The following is a 19,393-nucleotide window of genomic DNA, read 5'->3' on the forward strand; positions in this document are numbered from 1 at the left end:
CTAAGTTCTGTTCAGGATAAAAATCGGTGATCTGTTGATTCTATATGTAGGGGACATAAAATAGCTATGAAATACAAACAAACAAACAAAACCAAAACCACTGACCTTAATGAGACTGATTGCCACAAAGCCCAAGTGCCTGAACCCTTCTCAGGCACAGAGAGCCCAGTTTGACTTGATTTGATAAACAATGTCAGCCCATGTGGTTTCCTCTGGCAGCTTTCAGTTATTCTCTGGCTTACCACCAGAGATAGAGGAACAAACATCAGAAGCTATGGACAGTAGTTTGGAGGAGGACAGTAAGAAGTAGAGGGAGATGCATTAACTCACAGCTCGGGAAAATGGCCATAGTTCTTGAGACCACAAGGGAGACTCCTGCAGAACCCTCAAACCAACAGCAAAGTCCTCAGTGGCCTTGGAGCCCACATAACTCGGTAGCCGTCTGTAGGACATCCCTGAGACAGCAAAAGCCCCAAGATAAAAAGCACAACAGCCTGACGGAGTTCAGTGGCTAAAAAAGAGGACCCCACATATTTCCACAGCTAATGAAGGCATTACTTTATTTCAGCATTGCAGAGCAGGATTATCGACATTCATAGCAATGATCCTGCAGCCATAAAGAGAGTTAAATTAGTATCCATCAGCCAGCAAAGCGTATAATACCTTTTTAAGAAGATTCTCATCTAAAGTGGTTAAAATGAAAAAGTTTAGCACAGCAAAGGTGCAGCTTCAGTTTTATTGGAAAAGGGATTTATCTCTATTCAAGGCATCGCCCTATAATATTCTCATACTTAAACATGCTAAGGAGATGTGATTTCATCTGTTTGGCACTTCTTCCACCAAAGTTAAATATAGGACTTTCTAAGAGCTCTTTCTGATATTCAGGGGCTTTTCCCGCTTGTTAATGGAAGATTGAGTGCCTAAAGCCTCACTTCCAGGAGCAATGTGGTATAGTAGAAAGAGCCCTGGATATGGAATCAAAGGCTCAGGTCCAAATTATGGCTCTGTCATTTGCTACCAAGGCCCAGAGCAAGTCAGATGACCTCTCTGAGCCTCAGGTTTTTTCCTTGTAAAAGAATGGGGTTAGTAGATGGTCCTACAATCTCTTCCATCTCTAAATCTACAGTATTAACCAGTATGGCTCTAAGTGTAGCATTAGGGCAGCTTTGTGGTGCAGTGAATAGAGTGGTGGACCTGGAATCAGGAAGACTCATCTTTCTGAGTTCAAATCTGGCCTCAGACACTTTACTAGCTGTGTGAACCTGGGCACTTAACCTTGTTTGCCTCAGTTTCCTCAAACAGCAAATCATTCCAATATCTTTGCCAAGAAAACCCCAAATGGGGTCACGAAGAGTCAGATGAGACTGCAATGACTCAAAACGAACAACATCAAAACAAAGCATTAGTGTAGCTCTATGTAGTATGTACATGATTTTCTTAAATTTCATTGTTCGGTTCTATCTAAAGAAATCCATAAATAAAATGTATAGAGTGATACTTTTAGTAACCAGTCCTCTAGAAAGAAGATCCTTTAAATGAGGCTATGGTGTTAAAGAAAATCTTCATTCATGGTGTAAGTACTGAAGAATTGTAGAGTCTATGTAGAGCAGAGGAAGCTTTACTATTTCCCTCTGTTAGAGGGTGCTGGCTTTGGCAGAGGAGGAACTCTTTGAACCGGGAACCATATTAAGTCAGGGGTCCCTGAACTCTTTGTAATGAACTTCTCTGACCCTAACCTGAAGGTTCAGGATCTAAAGGACCTCCCCACCAAAACATTCCACCTAAGTGTCAAGGGTTACTAGGTTCACAGAAAGGTCAGAAGATTAGAAGTTGGAAGGAATCTTAAAGATTCTTTAGTTTGGACTCGATTTTACAAATGAGGAAATTGAGGCCTAGGGACAAAGTGATTTGTTAAAGGTGACATAGGTAGTTTCAGGAATATATTGCAGTTTTGAACAATTGGGGACTTCCTTTTACAAAAAGAAATAGCTGGGAAACCTAACTTGTTTATGAATGAAAGAATTCCAGTTGCCTCATGATATCTGCATAATAAGGTTTATACAGGAAGAAGAGACAGTATAGTGGTATTGTGGATTGAGAGCTGATCTCAAGAGTCAGGAAGATTTGGGGCCAAATTCTAATTCTGACACACCGGCTGTGTGACTCTCGATAGGTCACTTAACTTCTCAGTGCTACAGGCAATTCTCAAAGACCATGTATGGCAAAACAATGGCTGATCTGCAATGATAGAGTTCATTACAATGATGAAATAAATCACAAGTCTGGACATCCTTCATTCCCCACTCCTGAAGAGAAAAAATTCCACCTTTATTCTAAATATCTTCAACCAACTCTTACGAAAATCAGTGTAACAAATGGAAATCAATAATTGAATACCTTTGGTAGCCACTTCTTCAAAAACAATATTAAACTGATTAAATTGACATATGACAAATATATATATACATACACACATATACATACACACATATATATACACACACACACATATATAAGAGAAAATCATAGAAATGCCACCTAAGAGGGACCCAGTTGTTAGAATAACTAGCAACAACTGGCAATTTAACAAGGAGGAAAAAAAATCAAATGAGGCAAATCATGAAATTCAAACATCATTGCGACATGTTCAGGGAAATGGAGGTTACTACTGCAGTTTTAAATAAAGCCCACCAGGTGGCAGAGAAAATGAATCACAGGACAGGTAATAAACATTAATGTATAGCTAATTTAAATAAACAGCAATATTTTATTATTTTATTAATTGTATTAATAATAAAGATTTATTTAATTCTAACAGTATGCTATATCACACAGAATTAAACATCAATCCTTTCACTAAATTTAAACACCACCTTTTCTTTAAGGATGATTATTTGTTTACAATGTGATGATCATAACTCACATTTCATGGCACTTTAAGATTTTCAAAGCACTTTATATACTATAAGATTTGAGCCAAACCTCAGGAGAGAGGCAACTATTTATCATCCCCATTTTATAGATGAGGAAACTGAGAGTGAATGTTAGGTTATTTGTCCAGTGTCACCCAACTAGTAAGGCAGGATTCAACCCTGATAGACTCCATCTAACACTCTATCTACTACACAGGAGTATAATTCCTGTGGCTCTTTTCCTCTTTCCTCCATGCGTGATCCAAAGCCAAGGGCTTCGGATCTTACTTATAGAAGTTAAGCATAATTAACACTTTTGGGCCAGCTAGATGGCACAGTGGATAGAGTGACGGGCCTGAACTCAGGAAAACTCATCTTCATAAGTTCAAATGTGACCTCAGACACTTACTAGTTGTGTCTGTCACTTAATCCTGTTTGCTTCAGTTTTCTCCTCTATAAAAATGAGCCGGAGAAGGAAATGGCAAACCATTCCAATATCTTTGTCAAGAAAATCCCAAATGGAGTCACAAAGAGTCAGATCAGACTGAACAGCAACAAAGCACTTCTTCAAGAACTCTTTACCAAGCAAGGCTACTCCTACCATTTCAATTGCTCTCAGCAAGACATTAGAGCAATCCTGATACTGCCAACAAAAGGAAAAGGGACTCCTGACTATTCCCTCTCTCCTCTTGCCTCCTCCCCCCCTCAACTCAGTCTCTGAAGGCTTGATCTGAGCAGCTAACTAATATTAGCAGCTCAGCTCAAGTATTCTTACTTTCAGCAAATAGGGTTATGCATTACTGCAAGTACTATGATCAAGACTGCAGAACAATCCTGCTGCTGTCAATGGAAAAGGGGGATCAATAATTAAGGGAAAGAGATAACAGAAGGGAAGGAAAAAAGGTAGATGACCACAATACATTTTAGGCTACTTTTATAATAATCTCTATATGTGATATATAGAAAATCGGTGTTACCTAGTCAGTTTGGGAAAACCCCAAGAGATTTAGCTTTAAGCATGCTCAGTGATCAAAACGGACAATCCCACTAAGCCCACCCTCTTTCTTACACAAGCAACAACAATTTGAGAAGATTTCAGTTGTCTGCTTTATGTAAGGTTGGGCTGAGAAGAGGAGGTGAATGGAAAATAAGGTAGATTGATTTTATTTAAAGGTCAAACAAGAATAATACTCATCCAGTGCAATCCAGTATCATGTGTCAGAATGAGCCATTGCGTTGTCAGCGCTGGTGCATACTGTATGTTGCTGCTAGTAAATTCATACAATTGTCTCTGCTAGACAGTGCAGCAGTGTAAGAAGGCATGTGTAAGTTTAGTAAAATGCAGAGGATCCAAATGTAGCCTGAGATGCAAAACAGCAGCCAGAAGATCTCAAAACTAACTGTGCTGGCATTTAAATCCACTGCTTTCTCACTAAATTTTCACAGCCTATTGTGTGATCGCTTATGAAATGTAAATTCCTAAGTGATTTTTTAGAAGGCATATATGAATGCTTTCTCAGAAGCATCATTCTGCAAGAATAAAGCATGACAACCTTCCCCATAATTTCTGGGTGTTGCATTACGCTCCGTTGTACTAGTTGAACGAGTTCACCCAGACCCATCCCTTTTGTAGCTAGACTGCAATCAGACATATTGATGTAACTCTGGCTTACGCCCTTTAAAAAAAAAAAAAAAAAGCTTATTCAGCTGTATCTCTAGTGTTCTGAACATGCTAAATCTGGAATAGTTGGCAACTTCATTCATGTTTTAATACATATTTATGAACTGAATTGTTTAGCTCTGCCTCTTCCCCAATCACAATTCAGAACAAGGAATCATACTATGAAGAGAAGTGTTGTGGCAGTTTAAACATGCATAATCTTTTAAAATTATAAAAGTAAAATTATAGTGATGAAATACTACAGTTGAAAATCAAAGGGCTCTTTCAGAAATTTTATTTTTCCTTGCTACATTTTTGTTTTTCACAGGATTTTAAGAAAAAATCAAGAATAAAAATGTTGCATCCATACAATATAGTTAGGCTCATTTCCTCAAAACCTTATGTGTGATCCAGATTGTCTATCTCTCTGTCTCTCCCCCTTAAAATGACACCACATAAAGGGCCTTAAAATAAGCCCCTTTCTAAGACAGCTACATTGGGGTTTTATAGTCAATACTAATCATTTTCTTTATGTTGCATAATATCTTTTGCCAAAAAACTCCTGTTTTTAAAAACACTGTAAATTTCTTACAAAGAAAAATCATTTATTTGGTTTCAATGCCCAACATAATACTGGACTCAAATAAATATAGAAATATCATTATCATCACTAAACTGATGGAGCAGAGGTAATGTAACTTGTCTAGACTATAGAGACAGAACAAAAATTTTAGATCCTTGAACCAATTCCTGTGATCATATGAGGCCATTCTGTGCAGTGAAAAGACCACAGGGTTTAATGTAGGAGGATCTAGATTTGAATCCTGCCTCTTCTACGTACTATCTGTGTAACCTTAGGCAAATAATTAAAACTCTCTAGGTCTCAGTTTCTTCATCTGTAAAATGAGGGGTTTGGATTAGCTGTCTTCCCAAATCCTTTCATCTTCTTAATTTATGATCCTATGACTTATAGCCATAAATTTACTGGTTAGAGTATGATATTAATGAAGTCTGGGTCTTGAGTATGATCCCTGTGTGAACCCAACAGCTCTGCTCTGTTCGTGGTGAGACAATGCACTTATTCGAGTTACATGAAGGATAAGATGTGAAAGAATGTCAAATCCATTACCACTAATGGGAAAACAACTAAAAATATACACCTTACTGAGACTAGGTCAGTAGAATCTTTATTCTTGACACAGTCATACTCTAAATTTAACTATTTCAGGTATGCTTAAACAAGCATCATAATAACCATGTTGGATTAGTTTTGACATGTGACCCAAATATTTTTTGGTTATGTTGTTTCTTATTAGATTGTGAGCTTCTTGAGAACAGGGACTTTCTTTGTATCCTCCCAGTACTTAGTCCAGTGCCTGGCACATAATAGGTGCTTAATAAGTGCTTGTTGACAACCCAAACCAGCCTTCCTTTACCAATACTTTAAATATTAATTTAAAAAGATAAGTCTCTTTGGCATTTAGAAACCCATCTTATTTGCTATCTTTCCTACATCACATAGAAGAATTAAGCTAAAGGTTTAAAGGATGGAAACTAATTCTTAGGTTTAATAGGAACAAAAGAAATAATCATCATGGAATCAACTCAGATTTGGAAGGACCATAGAATTATACTTGGAAGGGTCTGGAAAAAAAAAAAAGCTAATTCAATCTTGGGTTTCACCGAGAAGCATTGTGCTCAGGAATGAGGAGGTGATAGTTCCAGAGCAATGTGCCATGAAGCTCAAATACTGTTTTCAAGTTCTGAGAGCCATAGTTTAGGAAGGACATTGATTAAATTGGAGTATGCCCAGAGGAGCGCAAGGAAGATCATGAGGAGCCTTCATTGAGTCCTTTGCTATGAAGCTCAGTTGAAGAAATTGTGCTATCTAGCTTGGAGAAGTGTCAGGGGCAACACTATATTTGTGTTAAAGTATTTGAAATGCTATCATGAGGAAAGTCTTAAATGCTTGTAAAGAGATAGATAGATGGATAGATAGAAACAAAGAAAAAGAAAGAAAGAAAGAGAAAAGAAAGAAAGAAAGAAAGAAAGAAAGAAAGAAAGAAAGAAAGAAAGAAAGAAAGGAGGAAGGAAGAAAGAAAGAAAGAAAGAAAGAAAGAAAGAAAGAAAGAAAGAAAGGAAAGGGATTAGATTCATTCTGTTTGGACCCAAAGGGCAGTGCCAGGAGCAATGGGTGGAAGTTGCAAAAGCACAAAATTTAGGCTTGAAGTCAGGAAAATATAACAATTAGAGCTACCCAAAAGTGGAATAAGCTGCCTTAATAGGTCTTGGCTCTCCTCCCCCCTCCCCTACCCCCCATCCCGGGAGATCTTCAAGCAGAGAGTGCTTCCCAGTATGATAGCTTTGGGTACTGGGCTTGAAACCTTGTTATTCCAAAGGCACTTGGGCTTACTGATGAGTTAACTATACTACGAGTTAAAGCATACTAATGAAAACATTTTCATAATTTCAGGGCTAAACAAAAAAATATTTATTTTTTGGAAAGCTGTAATGTAATGTAATGTTGGAGGGAAGGGACTTAGCATTTCATACTTCTACAAGAAACTCAAATCAGCACAAAGCAATTTTCATGTTTAAAAGGAGTATGAGTTGTTTTCCTTTGTATATGAAGATGATAACAATAAAATTTATAACATCATAAGTACAGAATTGAAAGGGACCTTTGAGACTTATCTAATCAAACCCTCATTTTACATGAGGAAACTGAAGCCTTACAGTCTAAGAGGCAAAGAGAGGTGCAAACAGGGGTGAATTCAAGGAATATCCTTTGAAGCCAAATACACAGAATGCGTAGGCAATTAATTAAAGCTAGGATGGTCTCTCGATTCCAGAATCCAAGCCCTCCTTACTCAATGTTTGAAGTGACTCCTCTGAAGCTCAAGAAATCATCGTAAGCTTACTTTCTTCTTCTCTTGACATAAGGATGACAAGAAAGGAATATAATGAAAAGGTCCAAAAGAGTAGCAACACAAGTGGAATACTTCTCCAAGGCTAATGTATCTGAGAAGGCACGTGTATGTGGAATGGTGGGCTGTGAATGCTCTATGGCAGTTATAGATCAGTTGGCATAGAATAGGAAAAGCACATAAGCAGCAGCCTGAGAGTATATCCTAATCCGGAATGGAAAGGGTCTTAATTGCAAGGAATCCTATAAGGTACTAACCGTGTTTGGCTGTGTATATACACATACAAACACACATGTGTGTGCATATTCACCTTTCTTCCAAAGAGTTCAGAGGACTCTGTAGGTCTGATATAAGCTTTCGCTTTTTAGGAAATAGAGATTTGGACTTTATGGGAAATAGAGTCAAGCAGCCATAGATCTCTCACTATAATTATGTCTAAGGTTACATTTCAAATTTAGTGATTCTGTTATATGATTCTTAATACAGGATTATCTGAACTATAATACATTGATTACTGAGCTGTAATTAATGTTTACCTTCAAAATGTTAACATATATAAACATACATGTGTGTACATATAGATGTGTATATCATATATACATAACCAGGTATATGCATGCCACAGCCCTTTTGCATGTTCTGGGCAGTAAGCTAAAAGACAACAACATAATAGAAATGCCTCATATACCAGTAGATGCTGAATAATTATTTAAACGGAATACAGTACAACTTAACCATAAATTTAAGTGGCACCCTTCTAATTACTGCATAGTTTCATATTGTTTATCTTGCTTAGGAGGCCAGTTGTTGCTCATAACTATTGTCACATGCTGACTAGATTACGCTCATGTTTCAGACCCCCATTCGTCCTCCTCCCACACAGCTATTGTGCAGCTGTCACCAAAGCAACCAAGAGATTCAGCTTTGCCCAGTACTCTAAGCCGGCTAACTTTAAAACGCCATTGCTTTGAAATCTTATCTCAACTTTCTGACTTCTATCATTGTGTATAAATCACATACATTGAGCTGGTTCTGCATTTGCAGGCTAACTAAAGATATTTAAAATACTAACCTACATGACAAAATTGTTCAGAATAACTTGACTGTAAACTCTTACATGAAATTTCATGGGGGTGCTAAATACATGTTTTATCAGATATTCTATAAAGATGTCTTGCCACGTATGCCAGTATCCTAGGGTCCTTCCCAAATGAATTTAACCAATTTTGTTACCCTCGTATCCCAAACCAAATCAACAAGTAAATTTATTAAGGTTTATTATGTGTCAGATACTGTGCTTATGTCTGGGGAGGCAAAAGACAAAAAATAGGAAAAAAAAAACCTCCCTCAGAGAGCTTACGTTCTGGGAGGGACAATATGAGCATTATGTAAGTAAATAAAAAATAAATAGGCACTAAAATTGAATAGGTGGGAGGTGGTGGGGAGTAGGTTACTAATAGTGGCTTCAAGCTAGGAAAGGCTTTAAGTAAGAAGTGGCCTTTGAGCCGAGAGCTTCAGAGGGAGGCAGGGATTCAATGGCACCATTTATTACATTTATTAGCATTTATTTTTAAGCATCTACTACGAGGCACTGTAGGGAATGTAAGAAAGCTTAAAAAATAGTCCCGGTTCTCAAGGTGCTCGCAGCTGAATGAGGCGGGTGAGCAGAGTGCAAGCATTCTGCCGGTGCAAAAGCAGAGAGGAGGTGGAATCCTGTGGATGGAGCACGTCAAGTAAAGCAGTTTGGCGGGGAAGGAGGACGCTAAGAGGAGCGATGTGAAACAGAGGAGCCTGGAAATAAACTGGTGTGGGCAGTGGTAGGAGGGCTGGGCGGGGGACAATCAGAGGCAGACACGTTAAACTTCCATTTTGCTCACTAGCTGTAGTTCTAAGAAAGGGTTGGTCGAGGCTGGAATTAAACTAGCAGGTTAAAGCTATTTGTGAATTGTTACCAAGCAAGACCCTCCTACAAATAGACCCTCCCCCAACTAGCACGGACAGACCGAGTTAGCTGTTGGTGGGGCTAAACCAGGACCGTTAGAGCCCCATTCTTCCGCACAAAAGGTTAGCAAACTTGGCCAGCAGCTGGCTTAGGCTTCATTCTTTTTTTTTTCTTTCTTTTTTTCTGGCATGAGCTGGGTTTCCCCAGCACCCTTACCCTTGACCACAGGACGCCCCCCTCCCCCAATCCTTGCTCATGGGGCGCAAGGGCTGGGCTCGGGCTCTGTGATTTAGGATGGGGTGGAGGGGGTGGCGTGAGGTAAGCCGAGGCCTGTGAGAGAACAAAGGCTGCTGGGACCCTCTTAGAGGTCACCCCGGGCCAGGGCTCCCCTCAGTCTGGTCCCGGTCTGGCGACTGAGCCCGGGGAGCGGGACTCCCCTCATGCCCGGCAACCCAACAGCCTCAACCTCCACGCAGGACTCCCCTCGTCGGGACTGCCCCACACAGGCTGGGAATCTCCCCGCTCCCAAGCAGGCTTAGTAGCCACCAGCCCCCGTCCCCCCTTAAGTAGTTGTTAGGCAGAGGCCGCAGAGAGAGGCGGGTACCCAGGAGCTGCTCGGAGGTGAGCGGGCCAGTAAAAAGGAAGGAAATGTAGGGGGTGGGGGCAGGGCAGGCTGCGGCGGAGGATGCGGATGCAACTGCGGCTGCGCGGCTCTGGCGGGACCCGGCCTGGCCCGGTCGGGGCCGCGAGGGGGGGGGGGCGCCTAAGGAGACTGACTCAGTGAAACAAACAACCTGACTGGGCCAGAGGGTGGACGGTTCCCAGATTAAATTCATTCCCCGCCCTGCGGAGCTATCTCAGGGGAAGGGGCACTTGAAGGCATATAGTAAGCCCAGGCTGAAGGCGACACCGCCACCAGCACCTCTAAGAAGGTCGATTTCCCTAGCCCAGGTTTCCGTCTGCCCCTCCCCCCGTTATGTAATAGGGATGCGCAGCCATTGGTCCGCGCCGACCGGAAAAGAGTCGGTGTGCGAGCGGAGGGGGACGTAGGGGAGGGAGCCGAAGGGCGGAGCTGAAGGGAGAGTGGGAGAGCGTGGGGAGGGGGGTGTCGGGGGAAGAGAGTGGGTGCGCGCCTGGCGCTGGGGAAACCGGGAGAGCAGGCGCCGCCGCCGCCGCAGCAGCCGGGAAGCGTGGGCGGGCGTGCTCGCGCGCGTGTGCACGCGGCGCCGTAGGGTCTAGCTCTTCCGATTGAGGCGGGCGCGTGCGCGCGGCGGGCGTGAGGCGCGGACTGTTGTGCGCTCCCTCTCTCCTCTCTCGGGCGGGCGGGTGGCGGCGGCGGCGGCGGCGGCGGCGGAGGAGGAGGCCGTGCGGGGAGCGCTCTCTCTCACTCAGTCCCTCCTCCCTCCCTCTCCCTCCCTCCCTCCCCCACCCCCCAGCACCCTCGCCCCGCGCGGCGCCTCAGACGCGGGACTGTCCCAGCCCCGGTAAGCGGCTCCGGGCACCGCGACGGCGGGAAAGAAGGGGCCGGGACGGGGAGGACCGAGCGAACGAGGCCGGGGCCCGGGCGTCCGTCGCTCCTGCCGCAGCCCGCCCCGGGGGTGGGGGGCGGACATGCAGCCGCGGGAGGGCCTGGGACTAAATGAGGGCGCAGGTTTCGGGGAGCGTGGCCTTTGCTCGGGGTCAGTTTGGGAGGCAGAACGGAGCAGTGCTGGGGGGTGGGGGAGGCGCACGGGACGGGGCTGGCTCTTGGATGCCCCACGCACGGTACTAGTAGGGGAGGGGGCGCGTGAGCTCCGCCAGTGAAATGGGGAGCCGAGAGAAGCCCCCCCAACACCCCCCCGAAAAGAGGGAATCAAAAGCTCGTGTCAAGAATGGGTCTCGTCTTGAGCTGCCTCCCGGACTTGGAAGGGCTTTTTTTAGGGGTGTCCAGATGGTGTGGGGAGCAGGCACTTCCTCGATCCAAAAATACCAATCCCCTCTTTCTCATTTGTTTGGGTTTTGGACCGTTTCTCTAGTTCCCCCCCTCCCCTTTTTTTTCTTTCTACTTTAAACTCCTGGAACTTAGGCCATCTTCTAAGAAAACCCATTTCTCTGGTTTCCTCCCTTCGCCCCCACCCCCATTTTGCGGCCCCTACCAAAAAACCACGTAAAATGGAAGAGTTTGGTGGAACTCTGAAGGTCGGGCATTTGTAAATTACTTGTTGCCTTCCACTACATTGTTTTATGATACCTGAGAAAGGGGGATCTTTATACTTAAGAATTAGTGGAAAACTTTGTTGACTCTCAAGTCTGGCCAAAGTCTAGCTATCAAGTAATAGATGTCAATTTGCAAATCTACTTTCAGAAAGGCAATCGCTATTATGTAGTGTCAGAACTCAAGAAACTTCTCTCCACCTTAGGTTTTGACTATTTAATTTTGCCTTTTGTCTCTCCAAATCCTGCATCTTTAACTATGAGAAGAGGAGTAGTGTGGCTTTTCTTTTGGTCTGAGGGAGGCCATGAGAATGCTTGTATTAAAACTGTTATAATAATAATTCTTTTATATATTTTATACATTTTTTTTTAGTGAAGTGAGAATGCCTCCTTCCTTAAAAAAACTGGGACATTGTTCCACAAACTGATGATCTTACTTTGTACCACTATACAAAAGTAATTAAGCAGTGTATCAGGTCTTTGAACAGAAAGGAACCATCCTAACAGCTTAAGTAGAGATTTCTTTCATCTTAAGAAACTTCTGGAATTCTGTTAGTGAGTGGCCTGCCATTTTAGGATAGGAAGCTTTGAAGTGCTGTGCCACAATGTGTAAAGGTTAATCTTCAAGGTTTAAAGGTTAAATCAGGGTAAACTTAAAAAGTACATTAAGTTAACTGGAACACAAAAGAATTATAGTATTTTGATTATAAGAAACACTATTGAGACTTCGGTGAATCTGACATAACTGGAAACTACCTTTCCATTGATGCACAGTAGTCAAGACAACTTCCATTATAGTAGAAATAGTGATTTTTAGTTGTATTAAATTTTGAAACAGAACACACTTTTAAATACTACATAAGTCCTAGATTACAAAAAACGGGAGGGTGTCCATACTGACACTCAGCTTATAAAGTCTTTACATGTTACCAAACTACTTTTGAAACCTTTTCTGTCTGGTGAAAGGGAGGGTGGTGGTGGGGAATCAATTGAGATTAGGTTAGTGTATTAAGTATTTCTAAGGCCTGTTACAAATATGTAACCTTGATACGAAGGGTAAACATTGAGGAAAACCTGTTTGGCTTTTGATTCTCAATTTAAATGTAATGCTAAAGGCAGATTGTCTAAAATACAGTACTTCAGGTTTTTGCTTTGGCTGTTAATTCTTTTGATATGACATCTACTTAAAAAGAAAATCACATGTATCAGACATGAAGTGTAAGAGTAATTTTATCTGGTAACACTGTTTAAGTAGAATTTTTGTTCAGGGCTAGTTGGGTATGCATTCATTTGTGTGTGTGTGTAATAGAGGTTTGAACTTTCATTTTAGGATAATATGTAGACATGAATTTAGAAGTATACTTACAGTCTAATACGGTTATTTTAAAAAAGCTTATTTAGGCTAGGCACTTTATGAACTAAGAAAAAGACTAGAGACAGCAATAGAGCTGGGTTAGAAACCTTGAAGAGAGATCCTGGGTTCCAGTCCAGTCTGTGGAACTATCCGTGACCCTGGGCAAATCACTTGCCTTCTAAGTGATCTAGGGCTGCAAGCTGTGCACAGAGCTCTTGAGTGTGCCCTGATTCAGATTGAAATGTAATTGGGAAATGTTTAACAAAATAAAATACACTGCAACATAAATAATGTTCATTTGTAGTCTTCTCAAAGTATGTTGCTGGCTGTGATCTTTTTCTGGGTTAACCCTATGAAGCCATAAGTTACATGGGAAGGTACCAGCTGGCATTGGTATCAGGAGTTTCCCTATACCAATAAAATGATAGGTCAGGTTGATTAAACAACAAAACTTGACATACACATCTCTACAGAGAGCTTTTTTGTAAGACTTAGAAAGTGCTTTACATATATTCTCTTGTAGCATCTTTTAAATGACTTGCCTGACACCTAAGTATCTGAAGCAGGATTATCTCCGAGTTTAAAAATAGTGATTTTTTTTTCCTCAAGAAAGTGTAGCTGTTTTTAGAATGATTGAATGCTTTGGACCACCAGTATTTGTGGTGTGGTGATAATGAAACAAGAATTTTGTTCAGTCATTTCACACATGTTATAACTCTTCGGGACGCTATTTGGGGTCAGGATATTGCAGTGGTTTGCCATTTCCTTCTCTAGTTCATTTTATAAGATGAGGAAACTGAGGCAAACTGGTTTAAGTGACTTGCCTGGGATCATAGAGGTAGTAAATGTCTGAGACCAGATTTGAGCTCACGATGATTCCAGGCCTGTTGTTCTATCCCCTTCACCACCTACCTGCCCAGTCCTTGACGTACTTAGGTCAAAATGATCATGTGAGGTCAGTGGTGCAAGTAATAGTATCTCTGTTTTACAGATGGGTAAACAAGGAATAAAAGGTGAAATAACTTACTAGTCAGAATCATGCTACTAGTCAGTGGCAGAATTTGAATTCAAACCCTAGGTTTCTGGGTCCAGATGCAGTGCTTGTCCCCTACTGTGTCATTATGTATCTGTTAGCAGATTTTTCCGGAAGGGTTCCTTGGATTATGGTACAGCAGGAAGAATGGATCAGTTTCGTTTAACTCTTCCACCTGGCCTGTCTCTTGAAATGGAAATTTCATCAAGCCTTGAATATTATAAATGGAGGCAGCACTAGAAAGACTAATTTCAAGGGTGGTTAGCGTGTAGTAGTACTATGAAACCTGAGTGTTCTTTCAAGAGAAGAGTAATTCCCACCTGCTGCTCTGATCTCCTTGTTTTGAGGCATTAGGTGACAGATCTTGTTTCTCCTAAGTCGTAAGACTCAAGCCTCACGTTGACTAAATGAGGGAGAAAATTGCCAAAAGACAAAATTGAAGAGAAATTCTTCATCAAAAAAACTGCAAAAAATTTTAGTTAACTCAAATTTTTTATTTCATACTTTACCACTTTAATTCCAGATACTGAAAGGGGGGAAAAGACATCCTATTAAGCTTGCTTTGTGTTAGACACGTCCTACTGACCATGTGTCTTTGACATTGCTTCTTAACAAATTAATCGCCGGCACCTACATGTTAATAACTTTGTGTTTATCTATAGATATGGCTCGTGGACAGCAGAAGATTCAGTCTCAGCAGAAAAATGCCAAAAAACAAGCTGGACAGAAAAAGAAACAAGGACACGATCAGAAGGCTGCTGCCAAGGCTGCCTTGATATATACCTGCACTGTCTGTAGGGTAAGAGGGGCTCGAAGGCCCAGCATTTCTGTGGACAGTTCTGTTAACTTTGATAAAAATTTATTTGTATGAAGTTGTGGTATCCATGATTAAACTAGCCAGATCCCTCATTACCACCTGTCCAGACCTGTTCTTCCCACCTCTGCTTTCTTCCCTCTAATCAGTTTTAATATTGCTATCAAAATGATATTCCTTATACATAGAGCTTTCATGTTAAATAAGAATGGTGTCTTCAGGGCACATCAGTTGATACCTTGCAAGGAAATTGTGTACTATGTTGCTAGTTTAGGAATTGAATATAACATAAGAGAATCTCAGAGTTGCCTTTAAAATTTAAACATTTACTTCTTTATGAGTTCATAATTGTTGTATAGTCTAGGTATGTGAGCATAATTAGAATGTTAATCACACTAAGAGCAGGGCAAGTTTAGTGTGTGTAAATTGGTTTAAAGATGATGAGGGACCTGTTTGTAAGTACAAGGCCTAAGCCTCTTTCTGCCTTATCATCTGGACAACAGGAGCTTTGAAAATTTATGAGAATGCAAGACAGTGCACTGACATGCAAGACATGTACAAAGAAGGCTGTAGGCTTGCCGTTAGTGGGGATAGTGCTGGTCTGAGCATTTTATAGCTTAGTTGAAAGTACTACTGGAAATGATCATTATGCTAGAACAACAAATGAAAGACTATTTCTAAAATGGAGTCATTATTGGATTTGATGAAATATTTTGCCCTTGATGAGACATGGCATAGAACTGTTAATAAGATTGAAATAAAAAGTAATAATAGTCAAATTTAACTGACATAGCTTCTAATATACATGGTAGGAATCTTTTTGTATGAAGTGAAATTTTGAGGTTGGAGTAGAATCATTGCGTGGAAGTGAGTATATTCTAGTATAGTCTTTATAGATTCATTGAATCCACGAAATATTGCCTCTTTGACTGTTAACATCTCAGTTTTTCTTCCATGATAACTAACTTTTCTCTCTTCTTTTTTTCTCTTCTATTTTTATCCTTTGCCTCTTCATTCTGTTACTCATTAGACACAAATGCCGGACCCCAAGACCTTCAAACAGCACTTTGAGAGCAAACATCCTAAGACTCCACTTCCTCCAGAATTGGCTGATGTTCAGGCATAAAGTTGTTTACAGGTCACTGATTTTTTTTTGTTTGTTTGTTTTAATGTCAGGGTTGTCCAAGATGGCATACCTATCTCCTAAAATTGTGAGATTAATTTGTCTTCTGGCTGAGACTTGATAATTGCTTCCCTGTCTTAAGACTTCATAATTGTACTAAAAAAAGATTTTGCAATAATTCATAACATGTCTTCAAAACACCAGATCTATTTTAACTTGTACTACTGCTGCTATGCCCAAAAATAAATAAATGAAAGAAAGAAAGAAAGGGGAAGCTGGCTAGCCCTGGTCCTCCTGGAATGGAAACGATAAATCAACCTGAAGAGAATAGTTAATACAGTTGTATTTTGAGAGACTTTGCTCCCACAAATGATGCAGGCTAATATAGGTGAGCAGGATTATGCAGTTGTTGGTGCATGCTGTGTTCTAGTGTTATAGGAAAAAATTCATGTATTTTAATTCCTTGAAAACAATCAGTTTTCACTCTTGGTGATTTGTTTTGGATTCCACCCATCACACACACTCCTTTAAATTGTCTCTTAGTAAACCAGTCAGAGATCTGTTGTTGGGGTAGGAAAAAAACCCAATTAGCTATAAAGACCAGCCGAATCTAGAGACTGCTTTTCTATGAAATTCACGTTCGTTGTCACAAATCTAAGTTTGCTTCTTTCTTGGGCAGTAAAAGCAGTGTATAAGGGTAGTGTCATGTAACAGTTGCATTCACTGAAAGCTATTCTTATGTTTTTGTAGGTGAATTCATGGCACCTATTGACTCTTCTACTATCTCAGACCTTAGGTAACAAACCTGCAGCTGCTTTTCTAACAAACTGTTGATCAGCAAAAATAAGGGGGCTACAGAAACACTCATTTTTATGCTGTTCCCTTTTGGGCTTCATGCAAAGACAATTCTGTGTAAATGTACAGTTGGGCCCTGATTTGGAAATCCTGAAAATCAGTCCATCCTTGTTATAAAAATTTTTTTACAATTGTAATTATATTGATGTTCATACTGTGTAAAATAACTCATTTAATAAAGTAGTACTTTGATTTTACAACATCACAGGATAAATGCTTGTAGAAGTTCTGTTCCACCTTTACGCATCTGCCTTAAAATCTAATGAAGACATCAGCTAGAATTGCAAATGCTTTGCCTCTGCCCCCTTTCCCATCAAGTTTGTTGGTTAATCTAAAGCAGACTCATTCAATACATGTATTCCTATCATATTATTTTAGGTAGCCAGCTAATGAAACAAAAAAAAGCATTGATTAACTACTGTCATTATAAACATGTTAAATATTTTAATTTGTAGGTTTGTTTAGTAAAACTCCTTAAGAATTATGTGCCATTCCCCCTTCAGTTGTGCCTGAATTGGGTGTGCCAGTACTGAAAACAACTTGGGACAGGTTCTGAGAAAGGAATTGCAAATTTGACAAAATAATCCTTTTCTTGCTGGCTCCGAATTGGATATAAATTAAATTATTGGTTAAAGAACAGCTTACAAGTACTTGGTGAATGATTGAAGGAACAGAGTTTTCCTTGCGAAAAATAAGGTTCTAAAGTATGTATAATGAAAGAGGTGAAAAATTATTTAACCATTTTATGTAAGATTAAGTTTGGAAAATTTGTAACTATAAACTGGTCTGTCTTCAGTCTGTAATATGTAAATCTCTTTCAGAATTATTCTAGATGTTTTTAAATTGAAGGTTAAACTTCTGAAAGGATTATTTTAAATGTTTACCAAAATAATTGGAAAATAAATGGGCCAGTTTTGTGGCTTGTAAACATCTAACAGGAAGAATGGAATGACATACTTAAACTAAGTACCCATATGGTGTCATTGCCTTTAAGAATGTATTTTGGTTTTATTTTTAAACTCTTAAAGGCCACATTGGATTTGGTTAAGGGCCCAAGAACAATTTTACACCCATAGATTTATTATATAGGTGTATGTTAAAAGTATTTGTGGAGAAGAGAATTCAGATGAAGTTAAATCCTGCCACGTGAAGAGAGACTATGTTTAGATATTGATTCTTAACAATTTATTCTCATTGTAACTGCAGGATTAAATTTGTTAATAGTGTCCATTTTAACTGATTTGATTTTTTTTTTAAATGTAATAGGAAGAACAGTATTCAAATATAAACTTAGGGAATAGTAGCACACTAGTAGCCAGATCTCATGGACACCAGATTCTATCCTTCTTTGTAACTGTCACTGCAGATTCTTCCTACAGTTTTGCATCATCTACTACATTGTATGTATTATTACTGTTTAAAATGAGGTTTTAAGGTAAAGATCTGATGGTCTGATGGAGATAGTTCATAAGAAGGCTCTTACTGTTCACCTGACCAAAAGAAAATCTTTTTAGTAGTACCCTTTTTCCATTCCCTGAATGTTAGTTACATGGCTATCAGTTACATGGTATCTTAATATTGATTTACCAGGAAAGCTAGAATTCTGGCTTTATTCATGTGCTGGGTGTTATTCTGGTTAATTTCAGTTAAAAAGAAGTGTTCTGAGCGTATATGTTTTTTCAATGTTGATTAGTGAAGTGTTTTTCATTTAAAAATCGTCATCTTTGAATTTCAGTTTTTCTTTCAGTTGCCTTACTAACTGTATAATTTTTTTAATAAAAGGTTTTTATGTTTGTATTCAATTCATTATGAGAACCTAAAGACCACATTTAAAGCTGTATCACAGTGACAGGAAAAATAGCTGCATTTATCTTGCATAAAACCTTTAATTCTCAGACTTACTATGTGAATTGTTCGCTCAGCTACTCTTTTTTTTGGTTTGTTGTGTGTGAGTTAAATCTTCAACAGGGGAAAATCTTAAAATTTCAGAGCCCTAACTAAATATTTTTGTAATTTGAAGATTCTATAACACATCTAATTGTTATGATGTCTTCAAAAGGCTTAATAAAATATATCGAGGGAGGATTTTTTTTTCATTTCTAAGTAGACATCAGTTGCTGAAGGGAGTGGGGTTAATAGTAAATTTGTTTCCACTCTTTCATATGACTATACACCCCCTGTTAACTGACACACTGGAGGCTCAGTTGTGTGCTGTAATGTCTTATTAAAGAAAATATTAAAGAAAATAAAGTAGTGTAAAATCTATTTCTTGCCTGTTACCAAAGAGGTTTTTCTCTTTATCCTCCTCCCTTTTAATTTAGGGAACTATTCAGCTTTTGAGTGAAATTCACTATAGCTATTTCTAAAACAAGTCCTGGAGTAGCAGGAGGCCTCTTTTCATTCCTTCGCTTTTCTTGACAACACACCAATCAGAAGTTAGCTGTTTCTTTGGTTCTTGAGAGAGTACCTTTTTAAGACTGAGAAGGGTAATTGAATCTCTCTGTCTTGGGCCTTTTCTGACTGAGACAGTTGGGAGGAGAAGGAAGACCTAATGTCAACATTCTAAAACCATTAGGACTA

General features: G+C 39.8%; 1 protein-coding gene across 1 annotated transcript; it reads left to right on the top strand.

The window, feature by feature from the left end:
- Positions 1-10,674: 10,674 nt before the first annotated feature.
- On the top strand, positions 10,675-19,046 carry ZNF706 (zinc finger protein 706). Its single transcript, XM_036762458.1, has 4 exons — positions 10,675-10,925; positions 14,684-14,820; positions 15,866-15,973; positions 16,709-19,046. The coding sequence occupies exons 2-3, from the start codon at positions 14,686-14,688 to the stop codon at positions 15,959-15,961; spliced, it is 231 nt and encodes a 76-aa protein (XP_036618353.1). The 5' UTR covers positions 10,675-10,925; positions 14,684-14,685; the 3' UTR covers positions 15,962-15,973; positions 16,709-19,046.
- Positions 19,047-19,393: the final 347 nt, after the last annotated feature.

The sequence above is a fragment of the Trichosurus vulpecula genome, chromosome 1 (genome assembly GCF_011100635.1).
Source record: "Trichosurus vulpecula isolate mTriVul1 chromosome 1, mTriVul1.pri, whole genome shotgun sequence".
In the NCBI taxonomy this organism is placed as follows: domain Eukaryota; kingdom Metazoa; phylum Chordata; class Mammalia; order Diprotodontia; family Phalangeridae; genus Trichosurus; species Trichosurus vulpecula.